General features: G+C 44.6%; 1 protein-coding gene across 1 annotated transcript in view; it reads right to left on the bottom strand.

Moving 5' to 3' along the window:
• The window catches only part of MMP24 (matrix metallopeptidase 24), a 61,322-nt gene extending 40,889 nt beyond the window's left edge, over positions 1-20,433 (bottom strand). The window contains exons 1-3 of the mRNA XM_036751745.1: positions 20,230-20,433; positions 8,702-8,850; positions 1,665-1,781 (exon numbers count right to left, since the gene is read on the bottom strand). Coding sequence (XP_036607640.1) covers positions 1,665-1,781; positions 8,702-8,850; positions 20,230-20,433 — 470 coding nt within the window. The remainder of the gene's footprint in view (positions 1-1,664; positions 1,782-8,701; positions 8,851-20,229) is intronic.
• Positions 20,434-22,532: the final 2,099 nt, after the last annotated feature.

Here is a 22,532-nt window from a genome sequence, read left to right as displayed (position 1 = left end):
TATTAGGAGGCATGTTGGGGTAGAGTGGAAGGTAGTCTGATCTTGGGGTCAGGAGATTCCCCGTTCAAAGAATGCGAGACCATGGGCAAATCACTTAATCTCTAAACCTCAGTTTCCTAATCAATAAATCAGAGATAATATCTACTTCACAGGGCTGTTTTGAGGCTCTAATAAGATGATGTAGAGAAAAACTTGTTAGATCTCAGAATGCTAATATGAATGTGAGTTACTATTATGTACTGCAGAAAAAAACTGAGGCCCAGAGCACTTGGAAGACCTGCCAAAGCTCACATAGCAAATCAGTGGGAGATGCAGGACCAGACCCCAAACCTCCTGACTCAGCTCCCAAGACTCTCCCCTAGCTATTTCACTCTGCCTCTTAAGGAACAGAAAACAAGTTGTTTTTTTTTCCCATTTGGTTCCTTTTACGTTCCCATTCTGGGATAAGCTTGGTTAACTGTGGGCCCTGGTCAGAGCTCCTGGAGATGTCCAGATTGGACCCTGGCCCTGAGCCCTAGGAGCTGATTGGGGGAACCCAAGTTTATCCAGCCCCTGCTTCAGTCATAGAATCACATAATCTTAACTGGAAGGAACATCTCTTACATCATCAAATCCCTTTGGTACCTGAACAAAAATTCCCTCTTCAATATTCTAACAAGTGGTCATCCAGCCTCTCCTAGAAGACCTCCAGAGATAGAATGTTCACCTTTGAAGTGGCTCATTGCACTTTTAGGCAACACATATTTTCAGTGGGTTCTCCATTCCATGGAGTGGAAATCTGCCTCCCTGTAAAATCTATTTTATTCCTTCTTCTGCTCCCTGGATTGATTAGAACATCTCTCTTAGATAGGCCTTAAGATACTTGAAGATAGCAATTGTACTGTCCCCCTCAACCCCTTCTTTCTCTGCTAAGTCTTCCCTTCCCTTCTCCAGTTTCTTCAACCAGTCTTTCAATAGCATGATCTCTAGTCTTCGAAGCATATTAGTCACCCTCCTCTGGATGCTTCAGAAGATATGCTCTCAGACCCAGACCCAACAACCCCTAGAACTGTGCCCTGTGACAGACTCCAGGATCAGAACTATCAGATCCCAGCATGAGCTGGAGTCCAGTTCTATAATAATAATATATTATATAATAATAGAGTATAATAATAACACCTTGCCAATTAGGGTGGGATGGGTAGGAGTTGAGGCAGGGGGTAAGGGGCAAGAGGGTTAGGGATAGGAGGCAACCAAGCATAGATCCCATCAGACTCAGACTCTCCCAAATAGAATCTCCTGGCTGAGTGCGTAGAACACCAATTGAGTGGGGCAGACTCAGTGACTTGCAGGGTACAGAGCTGGAAAAGGTCTTAGTTACTGTCTAGAGGCTCTAATCCAACTCCAGTTTACACACAAAGAATCTGAGGCTCAGTGAAAAGGGACTTTTCTCACCCAAGTAGAAGGTAGCAGAGTCAGGAGTGGACGTCTGATCCGCTGACCATAGTGACACCCACATCCCACATCTCTGGCCCTTCTACCCCACTGAGCCTTGATTCCATCCGTAATGAGGGTCAGCATCAGATCAGTTAGCTTCAGGGCCCCGAGAGCCACCTTCTCTTCTGGATGTGAGAGTGGATCCAGACCTACCAGGCAGAAGCACAGGCAGAGTGAGCAGCGCTTACCTGTAGGTGATGTGTTTCTGCCTCCACTTCTGCCCCGTCAGTGCATAGCGCTTGTTCCTGCGCCGGCGGCTCAGATGGGGGTGATCGGGGACACCACAGCGAGGCTTCTTCATCCACCTGGGCAGAGAGAGCATACACGTGCACACTGGCCAGAGAGCTTAAGAGACAGGCACCACAGGCAAGGCTGGAAGGGCCCTCTGGAGAGGCAGAGCCATGTAGTGACAGGACAAGCGCAGGTCTGGGAGACGGGGAGTCTAGATCCGAGTGGCATAAATGATAGGGCACTGGGACTTGGGAGCCAGGGAGACTCGGGTTCAAATCTCCACCTCAGACACTTACTGGCTGGTCAAGCCTCAGTTTCCTCATCTGTAACATGAGGGCTTTGGACTCAGCAGTCTCTAAGGCTCCTTCCAGCTCTAAATCAATATGCTATATGTCCCAGCTGTGGCACTTATAACTTACAGGCATCTATTCATACATGTATAACTCTTTGAGGGTAAGGACTTGGGCAACTAGGTGATCTAATGGAATTGCACCTCAGACAAAACAGGTAATCCCTTCAGGCCTGGTTTCCTCATTTATAAAATGAAGATGATGATGGCGCCTGCCATAAAGTGCTCTTCTGAAGACCTTCAAGCGCTACAGAAATACCAGCTATTATCATCATTATTGTTATACATCTTTGTATCCTTGGTGCCTAGTACAGTGCCTGGCATACAGCAGGCACCTAATTACAGTAGGCTTGTTGACTGATGGATCGCTATGCCCCTGGACGAGACATTGAAATTTCCCGGTGTCCAAATCTGTAAAATGGGAATAGTATCTGTGCAGCCTCTGCTACAGGGCTTCTAGGGGGCTGAGATTAAACAATGGATAGAAAGGCTTTTGTCACTATAATTGCGGGATGTTATTGCCCTTGATCTCGTAGACGAGGAAACTGAGGTGGGAGCAATGTGCTCAAGGGCACACAGTAAGTTGACCACAAAGCCTGGACCAGAATGCTGCTTTCCTGTCTTTCAGAAAAACTTGTAGTTCCTCTGGTTCCCATTGCTCAGTGTGGTTTTCCAGGTCCTGTTCTGAAGGGAGGAGAGGTTCTGCTCCCATGCCTTTCCCTACCACTGTAGACCATAGGAGCAGCACTGTGCACAGGACCACAGCCTGGCATTGGTGTTGAGTTGTTCCTGATACGGCTGATCTGGCACAGGTGGCAAGGACCAGGCACCTGGAGGCTCACCTCCTCATGGAGAGTCTGTGCCTTGGGTGGTGGTGGGGTAGTCATGGAATCTGGGGGCTGGCCTTCAGGAACTCAAGTTCTGTCGGCTCACCCAGGGAGATCAGGTTCTGGAGAATAGACTTCCACTAACCAACCCCATAAGACTAATTAATAAACTAGATGACAGTGTATTAACTTATGCTGAGAAATACTCCTGGCTGCCTCAAATACCAGCCCCACCTAAATGCTCAGAGTTCTTCCTCTGGTGAGTTGGTCTACTCAGGAGACCCAATTACAAGAGTCAGAAGGTTACGTGGCAAGTGGAGAATCAGAACGCAGGGAGCTGACTATTCTTAAGGGAAATTTCCATGTAGCTGTGCTGTCGTGCCCCACTCCAGGGACATTGTCTAAGAAACTGATATGGCAACATTACAACTAAGTGGCACAGTGGATTAAGCACTGAGCCTGGAACCAGGAAGACCTGAGTTCAAACGCAGCCTCGAGTGACCTCTGGGCAAGTCACTTCACCTCTGTCTGTAAAATAATAAACCTTTCCTCAAATGTAAAATGATGATGATGATGATGGTGATGATGATGATGGCACATAGTTCCCAGGGTTGTTGCAAGGATCAAGAGCACATTTTTAAAGGACTTAGCATGGTGCCTGACATATAGTAGGTACTTAATAAATGCTTCTTTCTTTCTTTCATTCCTTCCTTCCTTCCTTCCATGCATGAAAGAAGGCTAATAAAAAGGCAGCCAGATGGGTGATGGAGTATTGTGTGAGGAACAGCTAGAAGGCCAGTTTGGCTGGACCACAGAGTTCTGGAAAGAGAGGTTAGAGCCAGGTTGTGAATCACCCCAGAATCACCCCATCAAGGTAAGACTCGATGGAAAGGATCTTGAGAAAGCTGTGATCATTTCCATTATATTGTAGCAGGCCCCAAGTTATGGTACTATCAAATAATAAGGCTGTGCTGGTTTGTCCCTAGTTCTATCCATCAGGGGTGGGAATGGAGTAGAGGTGGACTCTAATTTGAGGAGATAACTAGCAATTCTTTTAAAAATAATAATAATAAGGTTTATCAATGCCTTTTGTTTGTACATCCCAGACACTTTCAGGTATGCCCCCTGGCCCCCAACAAACCATCCTTTGTAACAAAAAGAGTTAAGCAAAACCATCTTTTATATATATATATATATATATATGTATGTATATATATATATAACATACATATATGCACATATACGTATGTATACATACATATATGTATGCATATTATATATATACATATAATTGATAAGCTCTTATTGTGCATGCGACTTTCAGTACCCTCTGCACCCCACCTCTCTACAGAAAGGAGGGCAATATTCTCCCAGGCGAAGAGCGGTCATTAGGAGTATGGTTTCCTTTCTGTGTTATTTTTGTTTGCATTATTATAGGATGCATTTGAACTCAGATCTTCCTTACTCCGGGCCCAGAGCTCAGTCACCCAGCTACCCTGAAAGCTCTTTACCTCTGCCTCTTAGACTCCCTTACTTCCTCCAGAACTCAGCTGAAGCACCACTTTCTTTCCACATGAATACTTTCCTCATTCTAGCCCTCTACCCCAGCTTCTAGTGGTTTTCCCTCCCTTTTCCCTTCTCCCCAAATTAACTTTTATTTACCTTGTAACTGTTTTATATGCACTTACATACACATAGGTTTTCTTACCAGGTAAAATATAAGTTCCTCAAAGATAGGGACTATTTCAGTCTATCTTGGTATCCCCAGGATTGAGTATAGTGGTTGGCACATAGTAGGTGCTTAATAAATACTTGTTGATTGATTGATACCCTCATAAGGTCAGCAGAACTTTTCACAAGCCATCTCTTCGAGCTGGTGACCTCTGCATATGGTTAATCTTATCCACTGATTTCTCGATGGGTCTATTTCAGAGGATAACACTTTTGAGTCTGGTACCTAAATCTTGGGGCAGCTAGGTGATGTAGTAGACGGAATGCCAGGGCTAGAGTCAGAAAGACCTGACTTCAAATACAGCCTCAGACACTAAGTACCTGCGTAATCCTGGTCAAGTCCCTTCCACCCTGTTTGCCTCAGCTTCCTCATCTGTAGAATGAGCTAGAGAAGGAAATGGCAAACCACTATAGTATCTTTACCAAGAAAACCCCCAAAAGGGGTCGCAAAGAGTTGGACACAACTGAAAAACCACTGAATAGCAACCACCGCCACCTAAACACTGGAGGCAACCTCTATTTGGAAATTATAGTCTGTTCCCTTTTCATGCACTGACTAGTTTCTTGGTTTCTCTGGTTGGGTTGCAAACCCTCGGAGAGTACAGCATGCCTTCTCATGTTTGTGACCCCATAGTCAGTATCAATAAACATTTATTCAGCTCCTATTATGTGCCACACTATGCTAAGCATTCAGGATACAAAAGAAAGGTAAAAAAGGAGCTCACAGTCTAATGAGGGAGGCAGCATGCAAACAATTATGTACAAACAAACTATAGACGAGATATATTTGAAATAATCAACAGAGGAAAGGCATTAGAATTGCAGTAAATCAGGAAAAGCCTCCTGTAGAAGGTGGGCTTGGCACATAGTAGGTGCTTAGTGTGTACTAGTGGGAAATTGACCAGCTCCAATAGGATATCTAAGCTCTAGGCTGGAAGCTGGGAAACTTGGATTCTAGTTCCAACTCATCACAAATGCACTATGACCTTAGGCAAGCCACCCTCCGTCTATATCGTTGTCCAGTTGTTTTCCATCGTGTCCAAACTTCATGACCCCATTTGGGGTTTTCTTGGCAAAGATACTGGAGTGATTTGCCATTTCCTCCTCCAGCTCATGTTACAGATGAGGAAACTGAGGCAAACAGGGTTAAGTGACTTGCCCAGGGTCACATAGCTAGTAAGTGTCTGAGGCCGCATTTGAATCCAGGAAGATGTCTCCTGACTCCAGGCCCAGCGCTTCATCCACTGTGCTACCTAGCTCCTTCTAAAGGCCTCAGTTTCACCACATCTGTAAATCAGAGATAATACCTGTCTGTACTGAAAGCCTTCATGGCATAGTGGCTAGGGACCCAACCTTGGAGTCAGGAAGCTCTGGGTTCAAGTTCTGTCACTGACACATACTAGCAATGTGGCCATGGGCCAGTCACTTAACTTTTCAGTGACCTGAGCAACTAGTTAAGACTATAAAGGTCCTGGTAGTAGCAGGGAGAAGGAGAAAAGAATCAGCATTTACATGGTATCTACTATGTTCCAGGCTCTGTGCTAAGCACTTTTTACAAATATCATGTCGCTTGATTTTCCCAATAACCCTGGCAGACAGGGGCTATTATTATCCTCATTTTATAGTCAAGGAAACTGGAGCAACAGCAGTAAAGGGACTTGCCCAGGGTCACACAGCTACTAAGTGTCTGAGGCCAGATTTGAACTCAGGTCTTCCTGACTCCAGGCCCAGAGCTCTACCCACTAGGCCACCAGCTGCCTTTGCGGCTGAAGTTTTCCACACCAGAAATCCCTTACACTGATGAAACCACAGGGCTAGACCAAAAAATAAAAACAAAAACATTCACTCTATTCACAGGGTTGCTGTGGGGGGAGATGCCTTTTAAATACAGGCCTTCGATTGTCAAGCCCTGAGCTTCCTTTTCTAACCCTGGATCAATCTGGGGGTTACTTTGAAATGCCTCTCTGTGCCTCAGTTCCCTCTTCTGAAAAATGCGGAGAATGCTCAGCCTCCACTTTCCCCCACATCCCCAAAGGCACCAGAAAGAAAACTGATGATTGACAGACAGGCAAGTGGGAGATGCGTTCTTCTCTACCCAGATCAACCCCTCTGCTTCCTCCCACCATCTGACTACCCTTAGTTGAACCCCAGCCAATGTGCCTGTGTCTTTCTGGAACAGAGAAGAAACTAAGGCCAGGTGGCCCCTCAGCAGTGGCCGTCTCCCTGCCATGTGAGGCTCCGCTGTGCTGCACCAGACCAGGACTCAAAATAGCCCCAGCTCCTTTAAGGCAGCCTCAGCTCTTTAAGCCTGATCCAGGCTTACGCTCACTCATAGAATGTCAGAGTTGGAAGGGGCCTTGGAATAGATGGATGGAGTAGAGATCCATCACCCTTACTTTACAGATGGAAAAACAGGGTCCCAGAGAGAGGAAATGAACCACTCTCACTGGCAGTACCGAGAGGTAGAACCCAGTACTCCCGACTCTTGACTCCCTTAATTCAATTCAAAAAACATTTATTAAGTACCCACTAAGTTCCAGGTCCTGTGCTAGGCATTGCGGAGATAAAGACAAAAACAAAACTGTCTCTGATCTCAAAGAGCTTACATTCTATGGGGATATGCTATTTATTTAGATAAATTTATTTACATTTATTTCTTTACACAAATAAATTATTTATATATGAAATCAATTCAAAGAAATTTGGGGGGGGGGAATACTATAACTGGGAGGATGGCAGGGTGTTGTAGGATGTGGCACTTGAGTTGAGCTTTGAAGGGATTTGGGGGTTCCAAGCAGAGGAGGTAAAGGACTGAAAGATGGCTAATGCAAAATCAAGGAGGTAGGAGATGGAATATCTCAGGCTAGATATGTATCCTTCTATTGAGTTATCTTCTTTTATGGAGTCTCCTTCCTGGATAGAGGAGGCTGTGTTCTCAGCTCCCTGGGCCAGGGAGGACCCTCAAAGTCAAGGTGACAGAGGAACCTAGAACCAAAGCTTGAAGTCTTTTAGGAGTGGTAGTTTCAAAGGAGATAATAGCCCCTGAGAATGAAGCCCCAGCTTCCTTGTCTGTAAAATGAAGATAATAACACCACGCTGTGAGCCTCCCAGGGTTATTCTGAGGACCAAGCAAGGTCATGGATGCAAGGCACTAAATAAATGACAAGTGTCATTATAGTAATACTAGAACAGAATAAATCATTTGCTACCTGTGTGACATTGCACAAGCTACTTCCCTTCCTGAATCCCATTTTCCTCATCTTAAAAAATAAAGAGAAAGAATGTATGATCAATTCATCAGGGAGTTGCAGAAGCAAGTCTATCGGATGATCTCCAAGTTCCCTCCTAGCTCTAAATCTAATGAGTACATAAAAGTATTGATTTTATTATACATCATGATCAACGAATGCTAAATGTATTCATAATTGCAGTAGCTTCATACTCTCTTGATTCCCTGCTAGCCAGCATGGCTACTCTCCCAAAGAGCTCCTGACTTTTGCTCTAGTAGGTAGATCCGATATCAGGAGGAATACTCTTACTTGTTAAGGATTCATGTGGATCATTCATTCATACATTCATTCATTCATTCAATAAATATTTGATGATGGTTTAGCACAGGACCTGGCACATAGTAAGCACTTAATAAATGCCTGCTGATTGGCTGATCACTTGCTGCATACGGAAGCCTATGCCACTTGGGAAGATGGAGAAGAATAAGAAAGAGGCCTTGCCCTCACAGAGCTCATGGTTGAGTAGGGGACAAAAGAACCCAGTCTGTGAGTGTGAGGATAAAGGCAGTAAAAGCTCAAAAGAGGGAGAGTTCAGTGTGGACTCGGCGGAGGGGGAGAGGTCATGGAAGACTTCACAGAGGAGACAGAATTTGAGATAAGTCAATGAACTTGGAAGATTTAGGTAACTGGAAGGGGGTAAAGAAGAGGGCAGGAAAGAAGGCCCTGGGGCCCTGAGAAAGGAGCAGGCATGGAATGTGAGAACAGCAGGAAGGAAAAACATGGAAGGCTTCTTGCCTTGTCACGTCCAGAGGGAAGTCTGAAAAGCTAAGGGACACAGTGTCCCATGGGAATCTTACTCGATTGTTGTCTGATCCAACACTCCTGTGACAGGAATCCCATAAAACTGCTGCATAGTGGTGACCGCTGACTGCAAGACCTTCCCTGAGGGCATCGTGGGCACCCGGGCATCATAGGGAAGCAGATAGCCGTAAGACTTTAACCAGTTCTGTAAAAAAGGAGAGACAGATGGAGATGAAGGAGACAGATCAAGAAAGTGGAAAAGACAGGGAGAGGGAAGAAGAGAGACAGACAGAAAGGTCCTAGCAGGGAAGGGGCAGTAAGGAGACAGAAAAAGAGAGAGACATACATACATACATACATACATACATACATACATACATAATATGCATATGTGTGTGTGTGTACGTGTAGTGTGACGGAGAGAGGCAGAGAGTGAGACAGAGACAAAGAGAGATAGGGACAGAGACAGAGAGAACACATGACAGATTAGGATCTGGAAGGTCTGACTTCCCTGAAAACTATGGGCTTTAAACTGAGGCTGAATTACTGCACATGATAAAGGTTATTATAAAGATTTCTTCCATCTCTGAGACTTTATGATTCTAACTGACTGAAAAAGAACATAATGCATTTGTCTTTAGGTTTCAGGATGGAAAATTACTACTGACTGGAACTTCAGACAGATCAGCCAGCACAATGATTGGATTCCGGTTAGGAGGAATCATAATCAATGGAGGGGGGAGCGCACAAAGTCCATGAACCAAAGTTTATGCACTTTACTCCTGGTGAGTCCTTTAATCCTTCACTTGTGGCCCAGTGATTCTGATTTTACACACAATTCTAACAAGATAGGTTTGTTACACATTTGATTTCCTAACCCACAGGAAATTAGAAGTGGGGAGGGAACTGTTAGAGGCAAGACAATCATAGCAGCTAGAACAGGAGGGAGAGGATACAAAAACCATTAGGAAAACAAAAAGGAACCAAGAACTCCCAAAGCATAGCAACCTTAAGTTAATCACTGGGTAGCAAACAGCTACCCAAGTCAGCCTCACTAGACCCTGTCCTAGCACCATCAACTTTCATCATGGTTGCATGCGCTCAGTGCTTTCAATAAGAAGGGAATACATGTCCAACCCATAACAGAAAGCTTTCTACCCCCCAAGAGGCTAAAAGAAAAGCTCTGTGCTTAAAGGGGTAAACCCTCAGCTATTTAGAAAGGGCTCTCCAGATGACTCATTCCTGAAAGGCTCCAGAGAGCCCTGGCTTCAATACATCCTGTTCTTTAAGAGTTATTTTACTAATTTATACATTTGTGCAATCTGACAGGGTTGTTGTGGGAATCAAATGATGTAATGTATGTAAAGCACTTTGCAGATCTTAAAGTATTAAATGACTGTGAGTTGTTCTTATTGGCTGAGCGAAGAGCTATTTGATCAGCATCAGTGACCAAGCTTATTCTGAATTATGTCAAGTATATATGGTTGGGGACCTGTGGCTCCTCCTTTAAATCCTTCTCTGACTTTGGCTCCCAAGCTCACTCCTCCAACATTCTCAATGATTTTAGTACCTGAAATCACAGTGCTCTTTTCCATCCCATCCCCTGCCATCATAATGAGGGGCTAGAATATTCATGCTGATGGCCCTTCACTAATGCTCCGACCCCACAATCCCTCAATCTCTTTAACCCAATATCATCCGCCAGCCAGCTTCAACTAGGTCCTAATGCCAATGTATTAATTTACACCATTGGCCTCCTACCACCTCCCAGAACTGTGACATATCCAAGATACAGACCTTTGAAATTCCATTATTCTACCACAATCTCCTCTCCTATCTCTTGTGCTCTCTCCTTCACATGAAACCTAGGGCATGGGGAAGAGCCAGGGCAAAGACACGCAGAAAGGAGGTGGAACATTATATAAGCAAGAGTAAGATGGCCAGTTTGGCTGGATTGTAGAGTGAATGGAGAAGAGCAATGTATAATTGATTGATTAATAATACTCCTTATCACATTCCCCCCCCCCTTTCACCTGTCCTCTCCTTTTGCTCCCAACCACACCCTAAATCCAAATGCTTAGAGCATCTAGCCTCCTACTACATTCAGAATATAGAAGCCCTCCAACATGAAGTCCCTTTGCTTTTCTTCCTCTATTCTTTGACTTATCAACATCATCACCCATTCCCTTCTGATCCCAGAAGTGAGGTTCCCACTCCACTGTAAGCCTAATTCCCCTCCTCTGAGACCTTTCTCCAGTGGTCCTGCTCTCACTCTTACGTGTATAGTCAATCTTGCTTCAAATGTGATCCCTTGTGATATTCTCCTTCAGGCATGCTCAGGTCTCTCAAAGTCTAACATAGCAATCACTCCCCTCCCCGCCTCCTCTTTACTGCTAAACATTTAGAAATTTGCTTACAAGGGGTGCCTACCCTTTCACATCACTGACGTTCTCTCTTCGCTCCCTTGCTCTGTTTTTGTTCACCCACCACTTTAATAAGACTGTTCTCTCTGAGGTCAACAATTAGCTCCTAAGGGGCAAATCCAATGGCCTTCTTTGTCACTCCTCACTTTCCTCAGCCACTCTGTGACTTTTGGCACTATTAACCACCCATACCTACTGTATATACCTGCTCCTCCTTTGACTGCAAAGGCGACACTCTCCAAGCTCTATTCCCTTCCTACCTCTCTAACTCTCCCTTCTCTATCCCTTCCCTGCCTCTCCATCCTCTCCCTAACCTGTTGATGTGAATGTTCCTCAGATGTTTGTTCTTGTCCCTCTTCTCTTCTCTCTCCATTACACTCTTCCTTGGCCACTTCATTCTCTCTCATGGCTTCACTTCTATGTGGACAACTTGTAAATCTCTGTCTCTAGCCCTTACCTCTCTTCTATGCTCCAGACCTGTATCTCCCGGCACACGTAGAACATCCCCACCTAGTTGTGAGCTGATCCAGCCAATTTGGAGAGCAGTTTGGAACTATGCCCAAAGTGCTATAGATATGTTCATACCCTTTGACCCAGCAATACCACTTCTAGGGTTGTATCCCAAAGAAATCACACAAGCGGGAAAAGGACCCATATGTACAAGGATATTTATAGCAGCTCTTTTTGTGGTAGCCAAGAATTGGAAATCAAAGGGATGCCCATCAATTGGGGAATGGCTGAACAAGCTGTGGTATATGAAGGTGATGGAATACGATTGTGCCATAAGAAACGGGGATGACAAGTAGGTGAAATCAACAAGTTTAGCAATCTACTCTTTCATAAACCCAAAGAAGCCAGTTTCTGGGCTAATAATTCACTATTTCACAAAAACTGTTGGGAAAATTGGAAAATGGTAGGGAAAAAACTGGGCATAGACCAATATCTTACACCATATACCAAAATAAAGTCAAAATGGGTTCATGATTTAGGAGTAAAAGTTGATACTCTAAATAATTTGGGAAAGCAAGGAATAGTTTACTTATCAGATTTGTGGAAAAGTAAAGAATTCATGACCCAACAAGAGATAGAGAGCATTACAAAATGCAAAATGGATAATTTTGATTATGTCAAATTGAAATGTTTTTGTACAAAAAAAAGCCAATGCAACAAGAATTAGGAGGGAAGCAGAAAATTGGGAGAAAATCTTTGCAACTAGTATCTCTGATAAAGGCCTCATCTCTAAAATATACAGGGAGCTAAGCCAAATATATAGGAATACAAGCCATTCCCCAATTGAGAAATGGTCAAAGGATATGAACAGGCAGTTTTCAGAGGAAGAAATTAAAGCTATCTACAGGCATATGAAAAAATGCTCTGGATCGCTGCTGATTAGAGAAATGCAAATCAAAACAACTCTTAGATACCACATCTCTCCTGTCAGATTGGCTAAAATAACAATCAGGAGAATGATAAATGCTGGAAAGGATGTGGGGAAATTGGAACATTGTTGCATTGCTGGTGGAGTTGTGAGCTGATCCAGCCATTTTGGAGGGCGGTGTGGAACTATGCCCAAAGGGCTATAGAAATGTTCATACCCTTTGACCCAGTAATACCACTTCTAGGGTTGTATCCCAAAGAAATCATGCAAGCGGGAAAAGGACCCATATGTACAAGTATATTTATAGCAGCTCTCTTTGTGGTAGCCAAGAATTGGAAAGCAAAGGGATGCCCATCAATTGGGGAATGGCTGAACAAGCTGTGGTATATGAAGGTGATGGAATACTATTGTGCCATAAGAAATGGGGATGATGCAGACTTCATAACAACCTGGAAAAACCTACACGACATAATGCTGAGTGAGCGGAGCAGAGCCAGGAGAACGTTGTGCACAGCCACAGATATGTGGATTCCGTGAGGACCAACCCTGACATACTGCGCTTCTTTCAGCAACCTAAAGGGGCAAGGACAATTCCAGGGGACTCACGATGGAGAATGCTATCTTCATTCAGAGAAAGAACTGCGAAGTTTGAATACAGACTGAGGCACACTACATGCTTGCCTTTTCTGCTTCTCTTTTGTTTTTGTTTTTGGGGTTTTTTTTTTGTTTGTTTGTTTTGTTTTTTTTTTTTTTTGGTTCTGTTTCTTCTTTCTCATGATTCATTCCATTGGTCAAAATTCTTCTCCACGACTTGACTAGAGCATAAATTAATTCAATGCGAAGTTATACATGACAGTTATATGAGACTTCATGCCGTCTTGGGGAGGGAGGGGGGAGGGTGGGGAGAAAAACTGGAACTCAAAACTATGTAGAACCGTGTGTGGTAAACTAAAAATAAATAAAACACCTTTAAAAAAAAAAAGAAAAAAAAAAAAAAAGAAACGGGGATGATGCAGACTTCAACAACCTGGAAAAACCTACACGACATAATGCTGAGTGAGCGGAGCAGAGCCAGGAGAACGTTGTGCACAGCCACAGATATATGGATCCCGTAAGGACCAACCCTGACATACTGCGCTCTTCTCAGCAACCTAAGGGGCAAGGACAACTCCAGGGGACTCAAGATGGAGAATGCTATCTTCATCCAGAGAAAGAACTGTGAAGTTTGAATACAGATCGAGGCGCACTACATGCTCGCCTTTTTTGCTTCTCTTTTGTTTTTGTTTTTGGGTTGGTTTTTTTTTGGTTCTGTTTCTTCTTTCTCATGATTCATTCCATTGGTCAAAATTCTTCTCCACAACTTGACTAGTGCATAAATTAATTCAATGCGAAGTTATACATGACAGTTATATGAGATTCCATGCCATCTTGGGGAGGGAGGGGGGAGGGAGGGGAGAAAATCTGGAACTCAAATCTATGTAGAACCATGTGTGGTAAACTAAAAATAAATAAATTAATTAAAAAAAAAAGAACATCTCCACCTGGATATCCCACATGGCCAAACTCAACATGTCCATGAGAGCTCATTATTGTTCTCCTCTCTGTCTGTGGCACCACAATTCACCCAGTCTCCCATGTCCATGATCTTATGTTACTCTTTGACTCTTCCCTCTCTCTCACTTCTCACATCCAATCAATTATCCAGTTTTGTAGATTCCATCTCCAGTCTCTCTCACATCTATCCCATCCCCTGATCATGGCCACTCCTGTGCTCAAAAATCTTCCGTGTCTCCTTATTGCCTACCAATTAATACTCAAGGTCCTCTGACTAGCATTTAGGGCCCTCCATGACCTGGTACCATCCTACATTTCCAGCTTTATCTCATACTACTATCCTCTGGACACTCTACGCTTCAGCCAATCTGAATTACCCTTTGTCCAACAAACATACCCCTCTCCACAAGGGGCTCAGGGTCTAGTAAGAGAAACAGGGTATAGTAAGTGATGCGAGAGGGGTCCAGATAACATGTTCAGTGGAGTTACTCTGGCCATTCTGCAGGGATTCAAGATCCAACGTGGTGTGGGGCTCCATAAAAGGATGAGGCAGTTGCAAAGGTTTGCAAGGGGAAAGTGTTGAAATGGGGGTGCGAGGGAAGAAGCTGAGAGGAGAGAGGGAACGTTGAGACCTAGAAGGCCCAAGTTAAGAGCATAATTCATGCAGAGATCAGAGGACAGAAGGAGGTGGCAGGAGGGAGGGAGGGAAGCTGATCACATGACAAAAGAAAGGCAGGATTCCAAAAGACACCCTGTGGACACTTAATCATAGGATTTAGAGCTGGAAAAGACCTTGAAGATCATTTAGCCTAACCTCCTGCTTTCACAGAGGAGGAAGCTGAGGCACAGAAAAAGGGAGTGATTTTTCCCAAGTTCATATAAGTACCAAGCAGCAGAGGTAAAAGTCAAACTCAGTTCCCTCGATGGCTCAGCCAATATCGTTTTTACTGTTCCTTTTAAAATTGCATTAAATTACTCTTTTCAATAAACAGTCATTTATTCCCTTTCCTTCCTACCACTCATATCTCTTAAGAGAGGGGAGGGGGAGAAAGAGGGAGAGAGAGAGAAAGAGAGAGAGAGAGAGAGAGAGAGAGAGAGAGAGGGGGAGAGAGAGAAAAACTCCTTGCAACAAATATACACAGTTAAGTAAAACAAATTTTTAATGTTCCTTCCACTGTGCCATGAAGATACAGGCAGGATCTAATACCAGACAATACAGGAAAATCATGAAGCAGGAATTAAAAGATGGGAAAGAGAACTAGCTCAGAGAGTAGGTGGCCTTCTCAAATTCTTCAAGGCCAATCATCAGAGTTCAGGGCAGTCCAGATAGGAGACTCCAAGGGACTGCACCCAATGCCTATAGCTAGGGCTATGTATGACCACAAGGTCAACACTTCATAACCCACCTTCTCCAGGAAAGAGAACTAAGAAGGATCACAGAATCTTAGATTTAGAGCTAGAAGGAACCTCAGAGGCCATCTAGTTCAATCCTTTAGTTTTTACAAATGAGAGAACTGAGGGGTAGGGAGGTGATGGGACTTGTCTAAGGTCACACAGATAGGAAAGGACAAGTCAAGAATTTGAACCCAGGTACTCAGACTCCAAAGTTAATGCTCTTTCCATTGTACCATAGGCACAGGATATGGACAGACTTTTGGGTTCTTCTACTTATGAGGCAACATGGGTAGTAGGAAAAGCTCTGGGATAGGAGTCAGGATTTCTAGTCTTGGCTTTATTAGTAACTCTTTACATGACCTTGGGCAAATCACTTCTCTCCCTGGGCAGGTGACCTTGAGATACAATATGGTATAATGTGGAAATTACACAGGATTTCTAGTCAGAAAACTTAGACTTGAATTCTATCTCTGCTACTTGCTTTCTATGGGACCTTGAGCCAATCACTACTTCTCTGGGCATCAGTTTTCTCATCTATAAAATGAAGGGATTCTACTAGGTTACTTCAAATGTCCTTTCCAGCTCTCAGAATCATGTTCTATGTTCTAAGGATCTGTCCAGCTCTGACATTCTATCTACTAAAGTTTCTTCCAGCCTGGAATTCTGTGATTATAAGGGCCACAACTCACCAGAGGTGAGGGACAATAGGCTGAAGGATTCTGACCTTAAAGGGATCTGAGAGGTCATCCAATGAGAAACTGAAGCCCAGAGGGGTTAAATGATTTGCCCAAAGTCACACAACCTAGATTCTCTGACTTCAAATCCCATAAACCAGGGCAAAGTCTTCCTCTTTGAGAACCTGTGACTGCTTATTGATTAGGCAAGATTCCCATTCACTGCTGAAACCGAACACTTTCACAGAAGTAGAAGGAAACAATCTAAAGTCTAAATTAGGTTATAATAACATGCACACTTTGTCCAATGGAATTCACCTATTCCTGGATCTGTCAGATGTTCCAAGGTTTCATAAAGATTCATACTGGAGATTTTGTTATCAGGGTCTGGTTTGTCTACCCAAACTCCTCAGGAACAGCAACAGACTAAGCTGCTATAGGGAGGCAAAATTCAGCTCAATGTAAGAATTGTTGCAGTTATTTTTTCAGTCGTGTTCAACCCTTCACGACCCCATTTCTTGGCAAAGATCTTGGAGTGCTTTGCCATTTCTTTCTCTAGCTCATTTGACAGATGAAGAAACTGAGGCAAACAGGGTTAAGTGACTTGCCCAGGGTCACACAGCTAGTAAGTGTCTGAGGTCAGATTTTAATTTAGCAAGATAACTCCAGGCCTGATGCTTCTCCACTATACTACCTAGCTGCCCCAGTATAAGAAAGAACTTCCTAAATATCAGAGCCATCCACCAATGGAGGGGGCATGAGCTCTCTGACATTTTAAGCCATGGCTAGATGAACATTTGTCAGGGATATTAGAGGAGGGATTCATGCTCAGGTGAAGTTAGGACCAGATGAGCCCCGTGATTGCTTACAGTACTGAGAGTTTATGATTCAAAGTCACAATACTTGTTTATTTCCAACAACTGTTTTTCTTCTTCTTCCTAAATCTTTGATTACAAAAAGAAAGCTCCAGGTCATCCTTAGACTCTGACGTCTAACTTGCACCAAGCTAGCCTCCCAGTGGGAGGACTAGAATTTCCATAGGGAGAATTCCACTGGGATCTGCACAACATCTTTGGCCTATGTCCACGAGGCCAGAGCAAACACCCTTGCTTGGGTCTATAGGGAATTCAGCTGAAGTAGTGAGAATGGGGCCAGGAGGAGGGGGAAGTATATTTCTCACATAATAAGCACAAAGGATGCCGTGCTAGCTCTTCCTATAGCTCAAAGTAAAGCTAAAAAATTGGATCTGTTTTCTCCCAGAGAGGGAAGGAGACCACCACCTACCCTGCCCCCTTTCCTTCACAGTAACCAATACCAGTTGTCAGATAGCCATAGCTCATATATGTTGTCTGAAACTATTAACGGACAGGAAAAAGGAATAGGTAAGGCTATCGTGATTCAGGCCCCTTTAGTTTTCTCTTTCGATAAATGGAGGTTTGGACCAGATTATCTCCAAGATAGTTTCCATATATGGTATTCTATGATCATAGAAACCAAAGGTATTAGGAATGCAGTTTTTAAAGTATTGTTATTAGTCATAATAATTCTGAGTAACAACGAGGGGAACCGTGACTTAACCGAAGAAGCACAGAATTCAGGACCCCTAAGTTCTAGCACTTGTTCCGATATGATCTTGGACAAGTTACATCTCTCTGTGAGTTCTCTCGGCTGTGCAAAAGAGCTACTAATACATGTCTTGCTTCCTTTACAGAGGTTAGAAGGATCACATGGTAAAACTTACATAAAAAATGCTAGCCATAACTGAGTTCCAGGCTTCATCCCCTCTCACTTGGATTACTGCAACAGTCTCTTAGCCTTTAGTGTCTAACTTTTCTAAACCATCCTTTAATAGCTGTTTAAGACACCTTTTCAAAAACTAGTGATGGCTTGCCCTTGCCTACTGAGTAAAACTCTAATTCCTTTGCTTGGCATTCAAGGCTCTCCAAAATATGACTATACGCCTTCTTAGCTTTAGTTTGCTACTCATCACTATGTACTCTACTAGACTCATACTGGATAATTCCCTTGAAGATTTGCCACCCTCTCCCACTACCAGACCTCCGTGTCTTTTCTCAGATTGTTACCTGTGCTTGGAATGCCCTTTCCCTATCTTCAACTACCCATCCCTCAAGGCTCACCTCAAATGTTACCTCTTTTCTAAAAGTTTTCCTGATCCCCTCCAGACAGAATGAATCTTTCAATGGTACATATCACCAGCTATTTAATAGATGTTTGATGAATAAACGAATGAATTGTTTTGCAAATGATAAAACACTATACAGATGTGAGGTACTATCCTTTATACACTGCTGCTAATAAAAACTTGGGAAGATATGAAATGTATTCATTGGGAACTTGAACTGAACCTAAAAATGTGACCTAAAAATCAGGGTGACCTGAACTAATTTGCTAAACCCCAAACTGAGTCCAAATATTATTTTAACTGAACCATGAATGAAACCAAAAGTTTTTTTTAAAAGAACACTAGGGGATCAGATCAAACTGGAAGCAAGCCTGGATGTTTTCTAACACAAACGAACTGGAAAAAAACTGGAACATTTCAATATTCTATGGAGTTGCTCTATAGGGAACAAGATTTCATCAAGTTCAAACTACTGAAATCAGGTGCCAAGATAATTCCTCTTCCTACTATTTTAGGGGTAAACATGGACTTTTCACCTAACACATTTTTGAGTACACTTGTTGGAGCTTCAAAGATCAAATGAATAACAAATGCAGTGGAAAGAGCCTTGAATTTGGAATCAGAGGGTCTAGGTTTGGGTTACTAGCTTACTAGCTATATGACCTTGGGCAAGCCACTTCCCTTTTTTAGGCCTCAGTTTCCACATCTGAAAAATGTGGATAACATTATTTGCACTGTCTACCTCACGGGTCTACTGTGAGGGAAGTATTTTGTAAAATGGAAAATCTTATTTGAATTTTAGAATTTGAATATAATTGTTATTAGAGCTGGAAGACTCCTTAGAGAGAGTCTAGCCCTCTTATCTTACAAAGGAGGATTCTGGGCACCAGAGAAAGAAAAAAGATTTGCCCAACATTATCTAGTGAGTCAATGGCAGGACCGGAACTAGAACCTAGGTCAACTTCTTCCCTGTCCAGGGGTCTTCCCACTATCCCACATAAGTTCAGCATAAAAAAAAAGAAAACCAAGGGGGATTAAATTTTAGAACTCATCACCTGCAAGAAGTGGTTGAGTTTGAAGACAAAAAGAACTTTAAATTTGGGTAGAAAATCTCTAGACGTTTGAGGACTTCCTAAATTCTGACTTCCAGTTTGGGAAGCATCACCAAGCCTTCCACCAAATGGGCTTCCAACTCATGGACAGATATCCCAGAAACAGAACCTTAGGCTAAGCTGGGGAAGGAGGCCGCCATAGGGAGAGACAGAGAGAGAAATCGAGAGGACAGGAAACTAAGGATGAAAGCCTTCAAGTACAGCTTCTCCTTTCTTCTCCAGGCTTCTAGTTCTTCTACTCCCCACTTTTCTCCCCCGAGTCCAGACTGTGGTGACCCTTCTCTCTGTGTTCTTACAAGGTTCCCTTTACACAAGGCACCGGCTCAGGGCTCATTGTCCAGCCCTGACAAGCCTTAGCCCCACACGAGAGAAGCGCCAGGAGTTGCCTCTGTCCATGGTGCTGAACCAGGAGGCTCCCTCCTGTGCGTCCTGGAGGCGCGCACAACGCCTCGATTCCGAGTCCGAACCCCTGTGCTCCAGTCCCCACAGACTCCCTCTCTTTCTCCGTCCCAGCACTCCGTCCCCACTCAAGATCGGGCTCGTAATCCCGACATTTCCGCGAGCCCCAAACCAAACGCGACCCTGACCCCAATAAATCCCCATCACCACCACCACCACTTGCCACCTTCCTCAACTCGTGACCTGGGCCCCAGAGGCCCTCCCTCAGTGGGCCCGTGACCGTGACCATGTTCATGTCCGCCACTCTTCACGTGCTCCCGGCGGGCTGAGCCCCGGGGCCAGAACCCCGCCCTGGTCCCCAAGTCCCTCGGGCCTCTTCCGCGCGGGTCTAGCAAGCAGGGCCCCGGGTCGGACTCCCCCTCCCCGTTCATAGTCCCCTCCCTACAAACCCCAGACTTGGATCGCTCTCCTCTCTACCCCTTCCCTGGGACCCAGCTCGTACGCACCTGGCCCGCAAAGGGCGCCTCGTGGGCCACCCCGGGCCCCGCCGCCGCCGCCTCTTCCCTGGCCCCGGCCCCTGCCCCGGCCCCCGCCGCCGCCCGCACGGCGCCCAACAAACAGCAGAGCGCGGGCAGCCAGCGGCTCCGGCTCCCGCTCCGGCTCCGGCTCCGGCCCGGCCCGAGGGCGCGGCGGCCCCGGCTTTTCAGCATCTCCGCGGCGGCGGTAGCTGCAGCGGCGGGGCCGGGCCGGGGACGGCGGCGGGGCCGGGCGGGGGCGGGGGCGGCGGGGCCCGGCTGCGATGGCGGCGGCTCCGGCCGGGTCCTCCCGCTGCAGCCGCTGCGGAGCCGCCGAGTCACGGCGCCGCGGACACGCGCCCGGCCCTCCCGCCTTCGTCCCCGCTACCGCGGGCGCGTCCTCGCCCCTGCTCCAGTCTCCTCCTGGCGCGTTCCCGCTTCTCACCCCAGGCTCAGCCCCACCCCCAGTCAGGCGCGTCCCCGCCCCCCACCGGGCCACCCCGGGGTGACCGGTCCGAAGGGCTGGGAGTACTGCTTGGAGAAGGACTTGTAGCCCGGATCCACCAACTCCCTCCACTCCGTGCAAAGTCTGCGGGAATGTCTTGGGGGAGGGGGCAGAGGAGATCCCTTGGGAGAGAGTCTGAGGGGAGCCCCTAGGGAAGAGAGACGCGTGTGATAGGTGCTAGGGATGCAAAAAGGTTTGAGACAGTCCTTACCCTCAGGGAGCTCACAATTTAGTCAGGAAAACTGAGGAAAGAGAAAAAACATACTAGAATTCCCAGACAGGCTCTACTCAGTGCGGAAGTGAACGTTATTCCCCTCGATTGTTTGTTTACTGACGCTCTAAGGGAAAAAGCTCTCGCAGAGGATAGAGGCAGTGGGGGAGCTCTTCTTGGAGTTGGTAAGATTTCAGCCGGCCTTGAAGAATCAGACTTAGGCAAGTGGAGATGAGGCCAATGAGAAGAGAGCGGGATGAAAGACCCGAGGCAGAAACGCATATGTCATTGTTTAGGGTAAAAGAAGGGAAGTGTGAGAGACAAGTCTGTAAAAGCGGGTTGGAAACAGAGGAATGGACGAGATGACCTCTTAAGGCCCCTTGAATGCCCTTCATAGGAGTTTAAACCTCATTCTGTAAACAATGGAGAGTCATAGAAGTGCATCAAGAGGGTGATATATGCCAAGAGGGTGTTATATGTCTATCCAATCCGATACTTTCCTTCCTAGTTGAGTGCCTCCTTCTGTACTCCTGGAACAATAAAGAATTTCAAGCCTTACGAGATCCCAAGATGATATCACCCAATCTTCTCTTTTTAGTTTTCATTTTAAAATTATCAATAAAAGTTCTTTTAGTACAACACACCCAAACACTGCCCTTCTCCTACAAAGTATGTTCCCTAAAAATAGTTTATCCATTGTTAAGAGAAAAGAAAACCCTAACACTAACTGCTGCAGTTCACCAGAGGATTGTTGTCTCTTTGGTTAAATTTATATTGTTGCAGTCATTGCATATTTATTTTCCTTTAGTTCTGTTTTCTTTATTCTGAATTACTTCAAACAAGTCTCTCTGAAAATTTCCCATTTGTCATTCTTTAAGGTATAGTTATATTCCATTATATTCATATGCTATAGTATGTTACCCAATTACTAATCATATATTTTGCTTCCAGTTTTTTATCAGAGATAATGCAGCTATGAATATTTCTGTACAATGGATCTTTTCTTTTTAATTTCATTTCAAAAGTTTCGCCTTTTGTTTTTACATGATAGTCCTTTCCTGATAATTCTTCCTGCCCCTTTTCCCACCATTGGACCAGCCAAAACCACCAAGATGGTGATGAGGTCTAACATTGTATTCCACATCTCTAGTTCTCCATTTCTCAACCAGTAGAAGAGAGTTATGTTTTACCATCTGTTCTCTTGTGTCAAGATTGGTCATTACAATGAATCAGAGTTTAACTACCTGTCATTGTTATTTTTTTACATTATGTATTGAGTATTGTGTATTTTACTGGTTCTGCTTATCTTACCTTGTATTAATTCATACAAATCTCCCTATGCTTTTCTGAATTCCTCATCTTCATTGTTTCTTATAGAATATTATTATAGTCACATTCCATTCTAATCATGCATCACACTTTGTACAGCCATTCCCCCAAGTCATGTTGTTTCCAATTTTTTGTTAATGTCTTTCCTAGCTGCCAATAACCCCCTTTATGTTATAGGATCATAGTTTCATAGCTATAGAGCTAGAAGAGACCTCAGAGACCACCTAGTACAAACTCCTTATTTTACAG

The sequence above is a fragment of the Trichosurus vulpecula genome, chromosome 3 (genome assembly GCF_011100635.1).
Source record: "Trichosurus vulpecula isolate mTriVul1 chromosome 3, mTriVul1.pri, whole genome shotgun sequence".
Taxonomy (NCBI): domain Eukaryota; kingdom Metazoa; phylum Chordata; class Mammalia; order Diprotodontia; family Phalangeridae; genus Trichosurus; species Trichosurus vulpecula.
The sequence above is the reverse complement of the archived record's forward strand: the minus strand, read 5'-3'. Positions and strand labels throughout refer to the sequence as shown.